The following is an 18699-nucleotide window of genomic DNA, read 5'->3' as shown; positions in this document are numbered from 1 at the left end:
CTCGCCCCTCGGAATCAGTGCTGCTATGTGTTTTAATGTGCTGCTTTAAAAGATTACAGCTGCTTTTATTTCTCAAACTCAAATCCAGACTTCAGACACCCAGAAATCACATCCCTGACCCCTCTCCCCCTTACTCTACCCTCCTCTCTCCTCCCCTCCCCATGGTTCCCTTCCTTCTTTCCTTACTTGCACATTACCTGCATCATGACAGCAGGGGGAAAGGACCAATGATATCAAATGCCTCAAATGCATTCCTCTATCTATCATCCCCATCCCCATTTTCTCTCACTTCAATCCCTCTACCCACCTTGCTTTCCTCATCATTCTCTTTCTTTCTCCCCCTCCCTCCCTCCCGTCTTTTTCGATTACATTGTACAAACTTTTCTTCTCTGCTCTTTAATCTGTTTTACTGACCTGTTCCTGATACCAGTCCTAACCTGGTGCTGTTTCTCTACCAACACACACCACTCAGCACCTTCTGCCTGACACAAACAACCTCACACAGTCCCAGCCCCAGCCTCAGCCTCATCCTTACTCTCAGTCCCAGCCCCAGCCTTAGCCCTAGCCTCCTCCCCAGCCCCAGCTTTGTCCCCAGCCACAGCCATATCCCCAGCCCTATCCTCAGCTCCAGTCTTAGCCCCAGTCTTATCCCCAGCCCTAGTCTTAACCCCCAGCCTTATCCCCAGCCTTAGCCCAAGCCTTATCCCCAGCCACAGCCTTAGCCCCAGCCATAGCCTTAGCCCCAGCCCCAGCCACAGCCTTAGCCTTATCCCAGCCTTAGCCCCAGCCCCAACCTTAGCCCAGTCTTAGCCCCAGCCCCAGCCCTAACCTTAGCCCAGTCTTAGCCCTAGGCTTAGCCCCAGCCCCAGCCTTCACCCCAGCCCTGGCGTTATCCCCAGCCCCAACCTTAGCCTCAGCCTTAGCCCCAGCCTTCAGCCTTAACCCCCGTCTTAGCCCCAGCCTTATCCCAGCCTTATCCCCAGCCTTAGCCCCAGCCTTATCCCAGTCTTATCCCCAGCAGCCCCTGCCCCGCACCCAACCACCACCTTACCACCACTCTACCCCCTTGATATCCTTTAGATTACTGGGGAGCCTCCTGCTTATGGGTCCATCTGGACCTGTCAGCACTCCAAACACTCTAACACAACCCACATCAACACATCCCCGCCCGACACACACACACACACACACATGCACACGCGCACACGCACACAAACACAGTAAACACACACACCTGGGAAGGTTCCCTGAGTTTCATCCACAGTTTATGCCTAGTCCTTCCTGGCAGACCAGCCTCCATTACTCCATAATAATAACTCAATAACTGTAGAGCTGAACACTGAGCACTTGGTCTCCATCCTCAAACCAGACACATTCCTCTGCTACACTTCCTGTCTGTCAGCCAATCAGAGGCCAGGGAGACACGCTGCTCCTATCAAGAGGAAGACCCTGCTCCTGTCTGGCAAATACTTCCCACCAGATGGCCGGCAAGGTGAAACCAATGATACACAAATCACATGTCCTCCACATTGATAGGAATCTGCGTCATAATTTGAACATTTGCTGTATTTCCTTTCTTTGTTTTGATTATTCTTTTTTGGGACCCTTCCATAAACTTAGTCCTTTCCTTCATCTTGGCCACTTTTTCTTTGTTTTTTGCAATCGTGCTCGTCTTTTCCTCCCTTCCCATCTCTCTCTGGCTCCACCTTCCCTCTCCTTCCCCTTCTCTCCCTCTTTCCCACCCCTTCCTCCTCTCCCTCCCATTTTCCTTCTCATTTCTCTTCTCCACACCCTCTGTGGTTAGCTGTGATTGGTGTATATGGTGTCTCTGTGTTGAAGCAGTTAAACTCTCTCTCTGTCTGACCCACATTGGTAAAGCAGATGTGTGCCTGTACCCTCCATTAACAGCAGGTCTTAACCCTCTCCATATTTATCTCCTTCCGTGTGTGTGTGTGTGTGTGTGTGTGTGTGTGTGTGTGTGTGTGTGTGTGTGTGTGTGTGTGTGTGTGTGTGTGTGTGTGTGTGTGTGTGTGTGTGTGTGTGTGTGTGTGTGTGTGTGTGTGTGTGTAGAGCGAGTGATGGGTATAAGTGCAGTCCTATCACAGGTCATTCTGCAATATTTGAAGTGTTTTCAGAAAGTATTCACAGCCCTTGACTTGTTCCACATTTTGTTGTGTTACAGCCTGAATTTAAAATGTATTTAATTGAGATTTTGTGTCACTGGCCTACTACACAATACCCCATAAAGTCTCATTGGAATTATGTTTTAAGAAATGAATAAAAAATGAAAAGCTGAAATGTCTTGAGCCAATAATTATTCAAACCCTTTGTTATGGCAAGCTTAAGTTCAGGAGTAAAAATGTGCTTAACAAGTCACATAATAAGTTGCATGGACTCACTCTCTGTGCAATAATATTGTTTGCCATGATTTTCAAATGACTACTTCATCTCTGTACCCCACACATACAATTATATTTAGCATCCCTCAGTTGAGCAGTGAATTTCAAACACAGATTCAACCACAAAGACCAGGGAGGTTTTCCAATGTCTCTCAAAGAAGGGCACCCATTGGTAGATGGGTAAAAAAAAAACAGACATTGAATATCTCTTTGAGCATGGTGAAGTTATTAATTACACTTTGGATGGCGTATCAATACACCCAGTCACTACAAAGATACAGGCACCCGTCTTACTCAGTTGCCGGATAGGAAGGAAACCGCTCAGGGAATTCACAACGAGGCCAATGGTGAGTTTAAAATAGTTACAGAGTTTAAGCCATTAAACTGGGTAACGTATTCTACTCTTTATGTCCTGAATACAAAGCGTTTGTCACATTCGTCGTATGGAGGAGACCAAGGCGCAGCGTGATGTGAATACATATTTTTTAATGAAGACGAAGAACACTTAACAAACTATACAAAACAACAAACCGAACGTGAAGCTATATAAAACTAGTACAGACACAGGCAACTAGACATACATCACCCATGTGACATACATCACCCATGTCACACCCTGACCTAACCAAAACAATAAAGAAAACAAAGAATACTAAGGTCAGGGCTTGACAGTACCCCCCCCCCAAAGATGTGGACTCCCGGCCGCACACCTAAACCTATAGGGGGTATGACTCCGAGGTGGCGGTTCTGGCTCAGGACGTGGACCCCGCTCCACTTCACCCTTACTTAATGTCTCTGGAGCGGGAACCCTCACCGCCGACCACGGACTAGAGGACGCCACTGGACTGATGGTCGAGTCTGGAGTGAGTGGCGCCTCTGGACTGGAGGAAGAATCTGGCGGATCCGGCGTGGTAGGTTCCGGACTGGGACCCGTCGTGGTAGGTTCCGGACTGTGACCCGTCGTGGTAGGTTTCGGACTGTGACCCGACGTAGGAGGTTCTGGTCTGCGGCCCGTCGTAGGAGTTTCCGGTCTACGGCCCGTCGTAGGAGGTTCTGGTCTGCGGCCCGTCGTAGGAGTTTCCGGTCTACGGCCCGTCGTAGGAGGTTCAGGTCTGCGGCCCGTCGTTGGAGGTTCCGGTCTGCGGCCCGTCGTTGGAGGTTCCGGTCTGCGGCCCGTCGTTGGAGGTTCCGGTCTGCGGCCCGTCGTTGGAGGTTCCGGTCTGCGGCCCATCGTAGGAGGTTCCGGTCTGCGGCCCGTCGTTGGAGGTTCCGGTCTGCGGCCCGTCGTTGGAGGTTCCGGTCTGCGGCCCGTCGTAGGAGGTTCCGGTCTGCGGCCCGTCGTTGGAGGTTCCGGTCTGCGGCCCGTCGTAGGAGGTTCCGGTCTGCGGCCTGTCGTAGGAGGTTCCGGTCTGCTGTCTGGCTGTCTGGAGAGCAGGGCTGGCACCATCTGCCCTGGCTGGATCCTCACCCTAGCCCGGCAGATCCGGGGAGCTGGGATGTAGCGCACCGGGCTAAGCGCACGTACTGGGGACACCGTGCGCTCCACCGCATAACACACGGTAAGCACGAGGAGTTGGCTCAGGTCTCCTACCTGACTTAAAAATTTCTTGGGGCTGCCTCTCGGACTTCCATGCTAGCCTTGTACCCATATACCGTCACCGTTCCTCCTGTGCTCTCTCCACCTGCTTCCATGGCAGGGTCTTGTCCCCTGCCATTACCTCCTCCGAGGTCCAGGATGTTTTACCGTCCAGTATTTCGTCCCGAGTCCTCGATTCCACAAAGCGCTGTTCCTCCTTATCACGCTGCTTGGTCCTTTTATGGTGGGTTATTCTGTCACGTTCGCCATATGGAGGAGACCAAGGCGCAGCGTAAGATGAATACATATTTTTTAATGAAGACGAAGAACACTTAAACTATACAAAACAACAAACCGAACGTGAAGCTATATAAAACTAGTACAGACACAGGCAACTAGACATAGACAAAAACACATACATCACCCATGTCACACCCTGACCTAACCAAAACAATAAAGAAAACAAAGAATACTAAGGTCAGGGCGTGACAGGGTTAGGTATGAGGCAAATCCAACACAACACATCACTGAGAACCAACACATATGTAAATGAGATATTTCTATATTTCACTTTCAATAAATGGGCTACAATGTCTAAAATCATGTATGGAGTATTGTGTGTAGATGTTTGAGAAAAAACATATGTAATCCATTTTGAATTCAGGCTGTAACACAACAGAATGTGGAGTTCAGAATACTTACTGAAGGCACTGTATATATTCATACATTCTCCATTTAAAGTGGACATCGTTATGTTTGTTCCTTATACAATGACAAACCGGGGCGTAGGTTTAACTACTTTTAATGAACATATACTTCAACTAGAAAACTCCACGTTTAGCCATGCAAGGCATTCTTTAACCATCTCCCTCCCACTTAGCCTGCTGGGTAACGTAGTCTAAATGTTATAAACACATAACAACACAGACATGAATGCAGCATAGTGTCATTAAACACACACACACATACCGATTTGCCTTACCTTATAGTCAATTTGTCTTTAAACATGCACAGTCCTGTCACTGCTACTGTCTGGGTTCTGAAAATCAGAAGCCCAGATACAAGGTGACACGTCGCTGAAGCACTACGTTCTGCTTGAGCACTATATTCTGCTGAATGGACTCTGACGGTAAATGCATCTTATAGGGGAATCACTTCAGTGCTGTAGCCCCTGTGCTAACCCCATTTCAATTCCTCTCTGCCCCTCTTGACTACACAGTAAATGGGAGCATAGTGACTGCCACCCCAGCAGAACTAATAGTACACTGGGAACATTGTCCCTGTCCACAGTGTCTATTCATCAGAGTGATGTCCCTATAGCTGTGTCTCCGTATGTCCCTAGCTGTGTCAGTGGATGCATGTGCTGAGTATTAGCAGGGTGAATCATCTGTGACCAATCAGGCCAAATAAACAGCAGGATATTACATTTCCGTGAGCCTCGCGTGGCCGGAAAATAAAGAGCCTGCCATCTAACCCCAAAGCTATTCACTACAGTCACACATCTTTTCTCTTCACAAGAGTGTGTTGTTCAGCCCGAAGGGCAGGTATAAAGCTAAGTGTAAGGTGTATTACATATCACTCAAACACACACACACACTCTCACACACTCTCACACACACACACACACACACACACACACACACACACACACACACACACACACACACACACACACACACACACACACAGGGCCGGGACAAACTATGATGCTTGTCACCGTGTCATGGACCATGTGTAATTGTCTGAACTGACTGGCTGCGGTGCCCAGTGGAGGAGGTGAATCAGGAGTATGAGCTCCACATGTTCTTCAGGAGTATGAGCTCCACATGTTCTACCACACACACCTCACACATGATAAACAATCCCTCACACACCACACTAACGCTTTTCGTCCTCCTCTTCTGAGGAGGATTAGGAAGGATGGGACCAATACGCAGCGTGGTAAGTCATATTTTTAATTGAACAAACTGAACACTACACAAAATGAAAACGAAACAGTTCCGTGTGGAAAACACAGACACAGAAAATAATCACCCACAACCAAAATGGGGAAAACAGTCTACCTAAGTATGATTCTCAATCAGAGACAACGATCGACAGCTGCCTCTGATTGAGAACCATACCAGGCCATACCAGCAGCGCCGTAGTGAAGGGCGACTCTGGCAGCGCCTGACTGACGGGCGGCTCTGGCAGCTCCTGACTGACGGGCGGATCTGGCAGCTCAGGACAGACGGGCGGCTCTGGCAGCTCCTGACTGGCGGGCGGCTCTGGCAGCTCCTGCCTGACGGGCAGCTCTGGCAGCTCAGGACAGACGGGCGGCTCTGGCAGCTCAGGACAGACGGGCGGATCTGGCAGCTCAGGACAGACGGGCGGCTCTGGCAGCTCCTGACTGACGGGCGGCTCTGGCAGCTCCTGACTGACGGGCGGCTCTGGCAGCTCAGGACAGACGGGCGGCTCTGGCAGCTCAGGACAGACGGGCGGATCTGGCAGCTCAGGACAGACGGGCGGCTCTGGCAGCTCAGGACAGACGGGCGGATCTGGCAGCTCAGGACAGACGGGCGGATCTGGCAGCTCAGGACAGACGGGCGGCTCTGGCAGCTCCTGACTGACGGGCGGCTCTGGCAGCTCAGGACAGACGGGCGGCTCTGGCAGCTCAGGACAGACGGGCGGCTCTGGCAGCTCAGGACAGACGGGCGGATCTGGCAGCTCAGGACAGACGGGCGGCTCTGGCAGCTCAGGACAGACGGGCGGCTCTGGCAGCTCCTGACTGGCGGGCGGCTCTGGCAGCTCAGGACAGACGGGCGGCTCTGGCAGCTCCTGACTGACGGGCGGCTCTGGCAGCTCCTGACTGACGGGCGGCTCTGGCAGCTCAGGACAGACGGGCGGCTCTGGCAGCTCAGGACAGACGGGCAGCTCTGGCAGCTCCGGACAGGAGGGAGACTCTGGAAGCGCTGGACAGGAGGGAGACTCTGGAAGCGCTGGACAGGAGGGAGCACCTGGAGGGAGGAGACGGAGAGACAGCCTGGTGCGTGGGGCTGCCACCGGAGGCCCGGGGCGCGGAGGAGGCACCGGATGGACCGGACCGTGGAGGCGCACTGGAGGTCTCCAGAACCGAGCCTGCACAACCTGTCCTGGCTGGATACTCCCCGTAGCCCGGCAAGTGCGGCGGGGTGGAACAGACCGCACTGGGCTGTGCTGGCGAACCGGGGACACCGTGCGTAGTGCTGGTGCCATATAACCCGGGCCGAGGAGACGCACTGGAGACCAGATGCGCTGAGCCGACTTCATAGCTCCTGGCTCGATGCCCACTCTAGCCCGGCCGATACGAGGAGCTGCGATGTAACGCACCGGGCTATACCTGCGCACTGGGGACACCGTGCGCCTCACAGCATAACAAGGTGCCTGCCCGGTCCACCTCTCTTGGCTCAGGTCTCCTACCTGACTTAGCCACACTCCCCGTGTGCCCCCCCCCAATACATTTTTGGGGCTGCCTCTCGTCGCTGTTGCGCTGCCGTGCTAACTCCTCATAATGCCGCCGCTCTGCTTTGCTGCCTCCAGCTCTTCCCTGGGGTGGCGATATTCCCCAGCCTGTGCCCAGGGTCCCTTACCGTCCAAAATCTCCTCCCATGTCCAGGAGTCCAGAAACCTCTGCTCCTGGTTACCACGCTGCTTGGTCCAGTTGTGGTGGGTGATTCTGTAATGAATCTCCTCTTCGTCTGAGGAAGAGTAAGAAGGATCGGACCAATACGCAGCGTGGTAAGTGTTCGTCATATTTTTAATTGAACAAACTGAACACTACACAAAATGAAAACGAAACACAGACACAGAAAATAATCACCCACAACCAAAATGGGGAAAACAGGCTACCTAAGTATGATTCTCAATCAGAGACAACGATCGACAGCTGCCTCTGATTGAGAACCATACCAGGTCAAACACAGAAATACAACATAGAAAAAAGAACAGACTACCCACCCCAACTCACGCCCTGATGAAACTAACACAAAGACATAATAAAGGAACTAAGGTCAGAACGTGACACACACACATGACAAACAATCCCACACACATGACAAACAATCCCATACACATGACAAACAATACCACACACATGACAAACAATACCATACACATGACAAACAATACCACACACATGACAAACAATACCACACACATGACAAACAATACCACACACACCACACATAGCTATTTTAAATAATAGCTATCTTGATAGCTAAGATTTATCTTATTATTCAAAATCATCATCTGTTTATGTCAAAAACATCCTTGCTATGTAAAAAAGTAGGTATTCAGTTAGCAGTTAGTGAAGCTAAGGCAGAGCAGGCAGGCTGGGGAGGGAGTAGGGAGTGCTGGTCTAGGCATGAGAGTAGAACCATGTGAACCCCCAGTGAAGCCCCCCCCCACCATCCTCCCCATGCTCATTTATAATCCATATAGTGTATGTGCATTTGACACATGCACCATCTGACTGGCCTTGACACGTGCATCAGCTCCACAGTGTTTGGGTTCATGGCCCTATGGGGTAAATCCTTGATGAACCGACAAAGAGGCAATGTAACAAGTAAATAAATGAAGGCATCTAGACCTTAGAGAGAGAAAATAACAAGCTATTTGTGTTTGTGAGGGAAAGGGGGGTATGGAGGGAGTGTGTGTGCGCGTGTGTGTGTTTGGGTAATAATTCTTTAGTCCATAATCCCCTATCTCGACCCTGAAGAAGATGAACATACAGCCATCTCTTCTTTCCTCTTTGATCCCCTCTTCAATCCACACCTCTCCCCTTTGTTCACAACCATTAACCATCCTTCTTTCACTATGTACTCCTCTTTCACACATTTCATCTATCTCTGCATTGCCTTGTTTAAGAAGGCAAGGGCCTCCAGTACAGCTGAAACATGTAGAACACAGATAAATAAATGATGGTTTTTACATGAATGCATCTGTCTCTTAATCCTTAATACATACATTAATCACCAAACTCTCGCTCTCATTATCTCTACATTTTGTCACGCAACCGTTGAACATGGACACACACACACATTCAATCACACACATACAATGTTAACTGACCGTTAAGTGTCAAAGTAACCTGTAGAGATATGGCTAACCTGACCACACACACACACACACCTGACCACACACACTCACACACACTCACACACTTGACCACACACACTCACACACCTGACCACACACTCTCACACACCTGACCACACACACACACAGACGCACACTCACACACCTGACCACACACACTCACAGACGCACACACAGACGCTCACTCACACACCTGACCAGACACACTGACACACCTGACCAAACACACTCACACACAGGTTGTGTCAGGCAGTAGTGAGAGCTGCATGGCATTCAGCTACTGTTCAGGTACAGGTGAGGTCTGGCCATCACTCACTTCTATGGAAAAGACTATAGAGCCTGAAGTGCAACTGAGATTGAATGGACATTTTGCTGACCTAAACAAGTCTATGTTTCCCTTATGCGAAACGGAAGTGTCTCTGGTGTGTCAATAGATATACTGTGTGTGTGTGTGCATGGATGTCTAAGGCATTAGTGTAAACCAAGTGGACTGGGTCTCTGTATCCAGTTGGATTCCAGGCCAACACATTCCGACAGCATTCCCATAGCCAGCATTCCCATAGCCAGCATTCCCATAGCCAGCATTCCCATATCTCAAACCCCGCCTTTGTTTTCTTTTCTTTTCCATCCCTCCTTTCTCCCCCACACTCTTTTCTTGTCCTCTTCCTCCAGGGGTTCTGCCCCGATTCTCTGCCTTTCCAAACAAACATGGTGGGTCTCCTTTCTGCTTTTCAGACGTTTTGTTGAGAATAAACTTTTTCTCAGGGGTCCGTTGCCTTACTGATTGTGTATGTGCACTGAACCGCAGATGGCTCACAATATCTCAAATTAGCAAAGGCAGCCATCACACCTGCCCAGGGAAGGGAAGGGAAGGGTTGGAGCCTTTCCATGTGACCCCTGATTGTGACATGTGAAAGGGACAGTGAGTGGGTACTGGGGGGCCAAACACCTCACCACCTGTATGTTTACCGGTCACCCTGCGTGCCCCCTACCAGAGACCAAGTTCATTAAGCAAGGCCCACAGGAGTGTGTGTGTGTGTGTGTGTGTGTGTGTGTGTGTGTGTGTGTGTGTGTGTGTGTGTGTGTGTGTGTGTGTGTGTGTGTGTCACTGTCCTACTGAGCTGTTCCTCCACAGCCTTCCCTCTACTAAGTGCGTATATCGGCAGCCTGTCTTCCTGGATGAGCTGTTTAAGATATAGAACTCTATGGATCTACAAATAGGTCAGACTTTTCCAGCAGCGTCAGTTATAAGCAGCCAGACCAGGGGTGAGTGACATCGCTGGAGTGCAGAGGAAACTTTTGTCTGATGAGGATGAAGGATTACACCAGCTAGATAGACTTATGTTGAAAACACAGGAAAAGATGATTCAGAGTCTCTCTCTCTCTCTCTCTATGGTGACCTTCCAGCCCACATCAGTCGTTCTGTAAGCAGTTCTTTAAATTTTTTTTATTTTTTTTTATTTCACCTTTATTTAACCAGGTAGGCTAGTTGAGAACAAGTTCTCATTTGCAACTGCGACCTGGCCAAGATAAAGCATAGCAGTGTGAACAGACAACACAGAGTTACACATGGAGTAAGCAATTAACAAGTCAATAACACAGTAGAAAAAAAAATGGGCAGTCTATATACAATGTGTGCAAAAGGCATGAGGTAGGCGAATAATACAATTTTGCAGATTAACACTGGGGTGATAAATGATCAGATGGTCATGTACAGGTAGAGATATTGGTGTGCAAAAGAGCAGAAAGGTAAATAAATAAATAAAATAAAAAAACAGTATAAAAACAGTATGGGGATGAGGTAGGTGAAAATGGGTGGGCTATTTACCAATAGACTATGTACAGCTGCAGCGATCGGTTAGCTGCTCGGATAGCTGATGTTTGAAGTTGGTGAGGGAGATAAAAGTCTCCAACTTCAGCGATTTTTGCAGTTCATTCCAGTCACAGGCAGCAGAGTACTGGAACGAAAGGCGGCCAAATGAGGTGTTGGCTTTAGGGATGATCAGTGAGATACACCTGCTGGAGCGTGTGCTACGGATGGGTGTTGCCATCGTGACCAGTGAACTGAGATAAGGCGGAGCTTTACCTAGCATGGACTTGTAGATGACCTGGAGCCAGTGGGTCTGGCGACGAATATGTAGCGAGGGCCAGCCGACTAGAGCATACAAGTCGCAGTGGTGGGTGGTATAAGGTGCTTTGGTGACAAAACGGATGGCACTATGATAGACTGCATCCAGTTTGCTGAGTAGAGTGTTGGAAGCCATTTTGTAGATGACATCGCCGAAATCGAGCACTGCGAGGAGGGCACTGCGAGGAGTCACAGATGGCACGGAAACTGGCAGGCTGGCAAAGGACTCAGCAGAGGAGAGAAAGTACTGCCACTACAGACAAGGGCATCTTAGGTCAGGACCTAGACCTAAGAAAAGACGGGCATTAGTTGTGTTTGTGTTTGTGTGTAGGCATACTTATGTGGAAGAATTAGGATGATGAGTGTGGAGGAAGGACAAGAGAGAGGGGAGACAGACAGATGGATTTGACATGGATAAGGAGAGACAGAGACAGAAAGAGTGAGAGTATCTGGTTGGCTTCACTCCATCCTGTTAGTAAATCCTGGGCATTCCTACCTCCCTCACTCCTCACTCCCTCTCAACTTCTTTCCCTCCCTTAATCTCTCCTTCCCTCTCTCCCTGCGGCCCAGGGCAGATTACAGGCAGGCTTGGCAGCTTCCGCAGGCTCAGAAATGCTGAGTATTCCCTGTCTCCTCTGCCCCCGGGCTAGCAGCCCGTACCACGCAATGGGATAGAGAGAGAGGAGCGGGAGGAAGAGAAGGAGAGTTAAAGATACAGAGGGGGATGGAGAAAGAGGACTGAGAAGAAGAGAGAGAGGGTGAAAGAGGCCAGAGAAGAGGAGTGAGAGAGTGGAAGGGATAGGGCTTGAGAGAGCTTCAGTTTGGTTGATCAGTTTACGTTGGCTTTAACATGGTTAACAGTTTTTTATTCCCCCTGGTAGCCCATTATGCCAGTTCCAGTATGCACTGTATGTCAGACCTCTCTACTATATACAGTAAACAGGCTGCCAGGAGTGATGGATGACAAACTCAGTGCCTCACTCTCACAGTTATGTTCCTGCTCTGCCCCTGTCCTTCTCCCAGCCTCAACCCAATGCCCTGCCCCAGTAGCTCAAAGGCCAATGTGCAAGCTTAGCAGTCACACATACACGTACACTTACATTCATTTGTTATGGGCTCGCGCTAGTGTTCCAGCTTAGCCAACGTTCTTTTGCCATTTTTACGCCTTGGGTGAATTTTGACTTGTTCTATTGTCCAGCCTAACACAAGCATTTCTCTGCACCCGCAATAACATCTCCTAAATACTGTATGTATATGCAACCAATAACATTTGATTATGTTTGATTTTAGGGATTCCGTGGCTAATTGAGTTAGGACAGTAATTCTGCTCATAGATTATGCATGCATGAACTACACATTGTTTAAAAAATACTTAGTAGTTACCAAAGTTCCCGAGCATGTCTTTAAACCATGAAGTCTCAGTAACATGATGTCCTACTGGTATGTAACCCATGTATGCTCCTTTGCCTACAATCCATACAGTAGCATGCCTGCAGGCAGCCCTTCACCTCTGTGTTTTCTCCTCGGTCTCTCTGCAGCCTGTATATTAAACCACTCCTGTTACTCAACCAGCTCATTTCATCAGGGGGAAGAGGATACCAACCTGTCCTCCTTTACGTCCCATGTGGTACTGACAGGGCTATCAATCTCAGTGTGGCCCTGGAGATGGGCTTGAAGGAAGAGAATGGGTTAGAGGAGGGTGGTGGAATGGTGGCTGGGGCTGACCTGGTTGTAGTTCTTGTACTGTCCGACTCCTTCTGCATCATGTAGGCTAAACTAAAGCATTGTACCACATAAAAACACCAGTGGACAAACACAATTGTATCCCAGTTAATTTCTTCGGGCTAGGGGGCAGTATTCAGAAATTTGGATGAATGAGGTGCCCAAAGTAAACTGCCTGTTAGTCAGGCTCAGAAGCTAGGATATGCATATAATGGTAGTATTGGATAGAAAACACTCTACAGTTTCCAAAACGGTTAAATTAATGTATGCAAGTATAACAGAACTGATATGGCAGGTGAAAACCCAAGGACAATCCATCCAGAATTTTTTTTTTTTTAGTTCATCACTGATTACAATGGCTGGGAATGGGAATATAAAAGGAAGACCTGACAGATTGCAGTTCCTAGGGCTTCCACTAGATGTCAACAGTCTTTAGAAAGAGTTTCAGGCTTGTTTTTGAAATATGAGGTAAGTGATTTATTTTATAGCTATTTATGACTTTCGTGACGCCTCTGCTTGGTTGGAAAATGTATTTAATGATTTTGTGTGCGGGGTGCTGTCCTCAGATAATCACATGGTGTGCTTTCGCCGTAAAGACTTTTTGAAATCGGACAAAGTGGGTGGATTAACAAGTAGTTAAGCTTTTAAATAATGTATGACACTTTTATTTTCATGAATGTTTAATATTACGATTTCTGTCATTTGAATTTGGCGCTCTGCAATTTCACCGGATAAAGTCGAGGTGTGACGCTAGCGTCCCAATGATCTGTAAAAAGTTAACATGTAACGTTCTGAGAAGCATATGTTTCTTAGAGCTTGGTGAGATCGTGGTTGTCCTATAGTTATTTTGCATACAACCTTTCTACAACTTTCTGCGAATGTTACAGGATAGATGCTTGGCTTTGGAACATTATCAGCACATTTTATGGAACTTGACAAAAAAATAAGCCATTATTGGTATTTCATTACTTTAACAGAACATTTCCTAAAAGTTCAAACATGGTTACATTTTATTAGTTCTTAGGAACGTTCTCCAACTGGTTTGACATTGGGAATGTTCTGAAATAGTTCAGAGAATGTTAAGAAACAGCATTCTTCTGTGGGAATTTCAGTACTTCAACATAACATTTTCTACAGGTTTCCTTATGGTTCTATTTCAAGTCATGCTCTCAAATTGTCCAAAGAACGAGGGAAATTTTCCCTTCTGTTCTCAGAATATTTTAAAAAGTTGGCTTTGTTCCCACAACCAATGTGAAACCAAAAACATACATTCCCACAACTCCCAAGGAACCAAATGTGCTAGGTGGGATATGTCAGAGTTACACTGAAAATCTCCATACGAAAGATTCCATACAGAAGTAAACAAATAAATACATAAATATGCATTCACTGTGTACATTAATAAATACGCACACAGACAATCTTCATAGTTTTTTAACCGTCGAACTGACGTCCATTCTCTAAGAGGTGAGGGGTCAGGGGTGAGAGGTCAGAGTGAGCTGAGCTGGCACTAAACATGGACAGATCCATACAAGCCTGTAGTATGCCTCGGGGTGTGTTCAGAAGGTTTGTTTCCTTAACACACGTGCTCAGCTCTGACTAGAACACACTGCTCTCCAATACAGCAATCTAAATTACACCATTGAGAGGTGGGATAATTCTCTCTCTCTCCTCTCTTTCATTACACTCATCCCTCAATTCACCTTCCGATCCCTGGCTTCTTCATCCTTTACCCTCCGTATATTTCAAACCACCTTGGTTTTATGACTCACCTGAGGTCTAGGGAAGGGGGGGGGGGGGGCAAGTGAGAGAGAGAGAGAGAGATGAACGATGGCCTGGGAGTGTGCATGCGGCATCATGTTATTACAACCTACCTGCAAGTAGTCATGGCCAAGCTATGCTCTGGATATCTGACTGACACATTAATAAACAGCATCATAAAAACCTACTGTCACATGCAGTATATTAAACACATTTGTCACACAGAACACACACACTCAGGTACACCAAGAAAGACATGTACAGCTGCTACAGTATAGGCATATGTACCATATCTCTGTAAAACCTCGACGGACAGATGGGCAGACGGATGGACAGACAGATACGCGCGCATACACACGTAAGTCTTTTGGAGAGGGTCAGAATGCATGAGAGGTGGTTGACCTTGTGCCTAGTGATGGGTCTAAAAACACTTAGAGAGAGATCATCATATCTAAATAAACAGAGCTGAGTGACAGACAGGTGAATGTGTCGCCCGGGAGTTGACAGGTAATGACAGACACACAATGGGGAATGTGTGAATGGACTGAACCATGGAAAGAGCAGAGATTAATATTAACAGAGTCAGATTTGACACTTAAACCACAATCACCCATTCTGCCTTATAGCTGTTGCATTTGTAGGTCAGAGACTTCTAGTGAACTTCTGCACAACCTGACACTGCTTCTTTTTTTACACTTGACAGCAGTGTGTGTGCTAAAACAGGTGACTGACATCCCAAGTCCCACTCTATGATAAGGCCAACCCCAAAAACACACAAGCCATAACCTGGCTCATCTACACAATACCGGCGCTCCTGACAAAACTAACCTAACACACCAAATGTAAGCATGTCTGACACACTCTGCTCTCCTTCCTCTAACTCCCCTCTCCCTCTCTCCCTCCTTGCCTCTCTAATTCCGTCTTTCCTTTCTGCTGAGGGAGAGGAATAATGTCCACAGAAAATAAAGAATTATTTGTTGGTGAAAATCCTTCACGTCTTAACTAATCCGGAGCGTTTAAGTTGTACTAAACCCCCCAAAAGACTGAAGAGAATGAGACGAATGGCTTCTGGGAGGGGTGGTTAACACACCAGGCCACTCAGTGGAGGGCCAGTAGTGGCTTCATACCTTGTGGCTGGAGCTGACCAATGGGACAAAAGGTCATTACCTTTTTCTGTGTATGCCCACCTTTGGTCCAGAGGGAAGGGGCGGGATGCAGAGTATGGGCTGATCCAATGATCAGGAGGGGTGAGAGGGTAAAGGCGATTGAGGACAGGGGCATAAAAAGATAGACAAACTGTATGACGGAGCAGTAAGCGGATTCCGTGGAGTTTAGGGGAATTTGTTCAGCGAAATTGTCTTATTATAATGTTATTATTATTATGTCTTTGTTTAGTAGATGCCCTTATCCCCTGCAATTTAGGGGGATTACTCCACGCTCCCTTTGTAGGGGTGGAAACTTCTCAAGGGTAATTTAGGTTAAATGGCCTTTTCCATGCTATGGCTCCATCCAAAATGGAACCATATTCTAAATACAAATCAAATCAAAGTTTACTGGTCATGTAAACAGATTTTCGGTTGTTATCGCAGGTGCAGCTAAACGCTTATGTTTCTAGCTCCAACAGAGCATTAATATCTAGCAATTCAAAAATAATATACACATAATCCACACAAAAATAAATCTACATCTGAAATATCAGATCAAGAAGTATCAGAGTCCGGAATATAAATATTTAAATCAACTAGCTCTCACAGTCTCATGTCTGTTCATCCATGTATCTCCAAAGTTACATTTTGAAGTTCTTCCAAACATTAACTCAACATTTTTAAGCTTAAGGTTAAGTTTAACTCCAAAATCTTAAGGTTTGGCATTAACTCTAAATGGTTACGGTAAGGGTTAAGGTTTGGGATAGGCTTTTTAACTTTTGACGTCAACCCTGTCCACAACGCCCTAGCAAAACCGAAACCTACTGGAAGGTAACATCGCTCACTGTTGCCCGTAGCGGCTAGTTTCCGCATCATGTCCCGACGACCTCAGACATGAATGGATGTCGAGTACTGACTTATATCACGGGTGACCTAGCTGATATAAATAGTGTGTATAGACAGTATCAGAGGTGGGACCAAATCACTATGATTTGAGTCACAAGCAAGTCTCAAGTCACAAGGTAGAACGGGTCAAGACTTGAGTCAAGTCCAAGTTGTGCATTCTAAGAGCGAGTCAAGTCCAGTCCTTAGTTTTCAAGACAAGTCAAGTAAAAAAAAATCTATACAAGGTACAACTTGTTCAACTACGATCAGCATCCAAGATGACGTAGCAGTCAGACGTCTTTGTCCTTCGCCTTGTCGTGTATATATCTTTTTATATCTTTTTTCTTCACATTTTTTTATTTTTCTAAACCTCAACTTCAAAATAGTCTCCTGCGACCTGCCTCACCCATTGTGGTGTGGATCTGCTGTTTTCTAAAGTATTTTTCTTTACTTTCGAACCGGAATCCCCCAACAGAAGCTAGCCAGCTATCTAGCTAAAGGTCAGCGAACCACTGCTAGCGGTCATCAGCTAACCTCTAGCTCAGAAATCTCTCACCAGTTTGCGCAACGCGATTCAAACCAGAGCATACCGGACTTATTTTCTCTCCATATCCCCGGATCCCTACCGTAAGCTCTGAACCTTTTCACCTGGATCATCGCAGCTAGCTAGCTGCAATCCGAGTGGCTCCTCCTGGCTACCGTCTCTGTCCCAAAGCAAGCACCAATTAGCTTGGAGCTAGCCCATTCTAGGCCCATCTCCCAGCTAGCTGAAGAGGTCCAACAGCAACTCATTGGACTACAATACCTATTTTGCCAATTGACCTGGACCCCTTTTACTACACGAAGCCCTGCTAATCCATCACGACTGGACTACCGACTTAATCTGCCCGAGGGTTCTTTTTCCAATTTACGGGAATATATGCGAATAATATTAATACCATTTAAATGCAGATGTTTTTTTCAATGGATATATTTACCATTTCATATGGAGACCGAGACATAAACCTTTAACCTTATCATAAGTAGACATACATGCAAATTATAAAATCCTTCCAATAGAATTTAAAAAACAATTTAATTACGAATTGAACTTTAATTAAATGAGTTGACTCTTCACATGGGATGATTTCACTGAACAACAAAAGAAGGGAATATTGAATGATCCCCAACGATCCATCTCATCTCCAAAAAACTTTTTCAACATACATCTATAAAATGATAGTCTAGAAACTAAAGCTTTGGTTGTCTTCCTCTCAGGCTTCCATGTCTTCTCCATGGACCTCCTCAATGTCCACCTCTTGAACATCAGACTCTGAGGCCTCATCTTCACTGTCCAACCTTGTTGAGGATGGCTCGTTGTCAGGCTCAAAAAGCCTCAGATTTGCCCTGATGGCCACCAATTTTTCAACCCTTGATTGGTCAGCCTGTTGCGTGCTTTGGTGTGTGTGTTCCCAAACAAGGACCAGTTGCGCTCTGAGGTGGCTGATGTTGGTGGGGTTTGGAGGATGATGGAGGCAACAGGGGAAAGAGCCTCAGATCCACAAAGCCCTTTCCACCAGGTGGCTGATGAGATATGTTGGCACGACTGCCATATTGCATCTCCATCCCAAAGCCCTTGCTTGGAAGTGTACTTCGCCAGACTGCCAAGAACCTTGCCCTCGTCCAGGCCAAGGTGGTGAGACACAGTAGTGATGACACCATAGGCCTTGTTGATCTCTGCGCCAGACAGGATGCTCTTGCCAGCATGCATACTGTATGGGCTTCATTCTTTTTGATGTATTTCAGAACTGCAGTTTCCTCTGATTGCAGCAATAGTGAGGTGGGCAGGGCAGTACAGATATCTTCTCTTACATCTGCAAGCAGAGTCTGAACATCAGACAGGATAGCATTGTCTCCCTCAATCCGTGCAATGGCTACTGCTATAGGTTTCAGGAGTTTCAGGCTGCTAACTACTCTTTCCCAAAATAC

General features: G+C 47.3%; 1 protein-coding gene across 1 annotated transcript; it reads right to left on the bottom strand.

Moving 5' to 3' along the window:
- Positions 1–3057: 3057 nt before the first annotated feature.
- On the bottom strand, positions 3058–4218 carry LOC135563092 (proteoglycan 4-like). The gene has a single exon (XM_065006046.1). The coding sequence runs from the start codon at positions 3844–3846 to the stop codon at positions 3058–3060; it is 789 nt and encodes a 262-aa protein (XP_064862118.1). The 5' UTR covers positions 3847–4218.
- Positions 4219–18699: the final 14481 nt, after the last annotated feature.

Source organism: Oncorhynchus nerka, linkage group LG20 (assembly GCF_034236695.1).
Source record: "Oncorhynchus nerka isolate Pitt River linkage group LG20, Oner_Uvic_2.0, whole genome shotgun sequence".
NCBI lineage: Eukaryota > Metazoa > Chordata > Actinopteri > Salmoniformes > Salmonidae > Oncorhynchus > Oncorhynchus nerka.
This window is presented reverse-complemented; position numbering and strand designations above follow the sequence as displayed.

Excerpts from the sequence above, each read along its gene's own strand:
- LOC135563092 (XM_065006046.1), bottom strand. The coding sequence starts at position 3,846 with ATGGTGCCAGCCCTGCTCTCCAGACAGCCAGACAGCAGACCGGAACCT.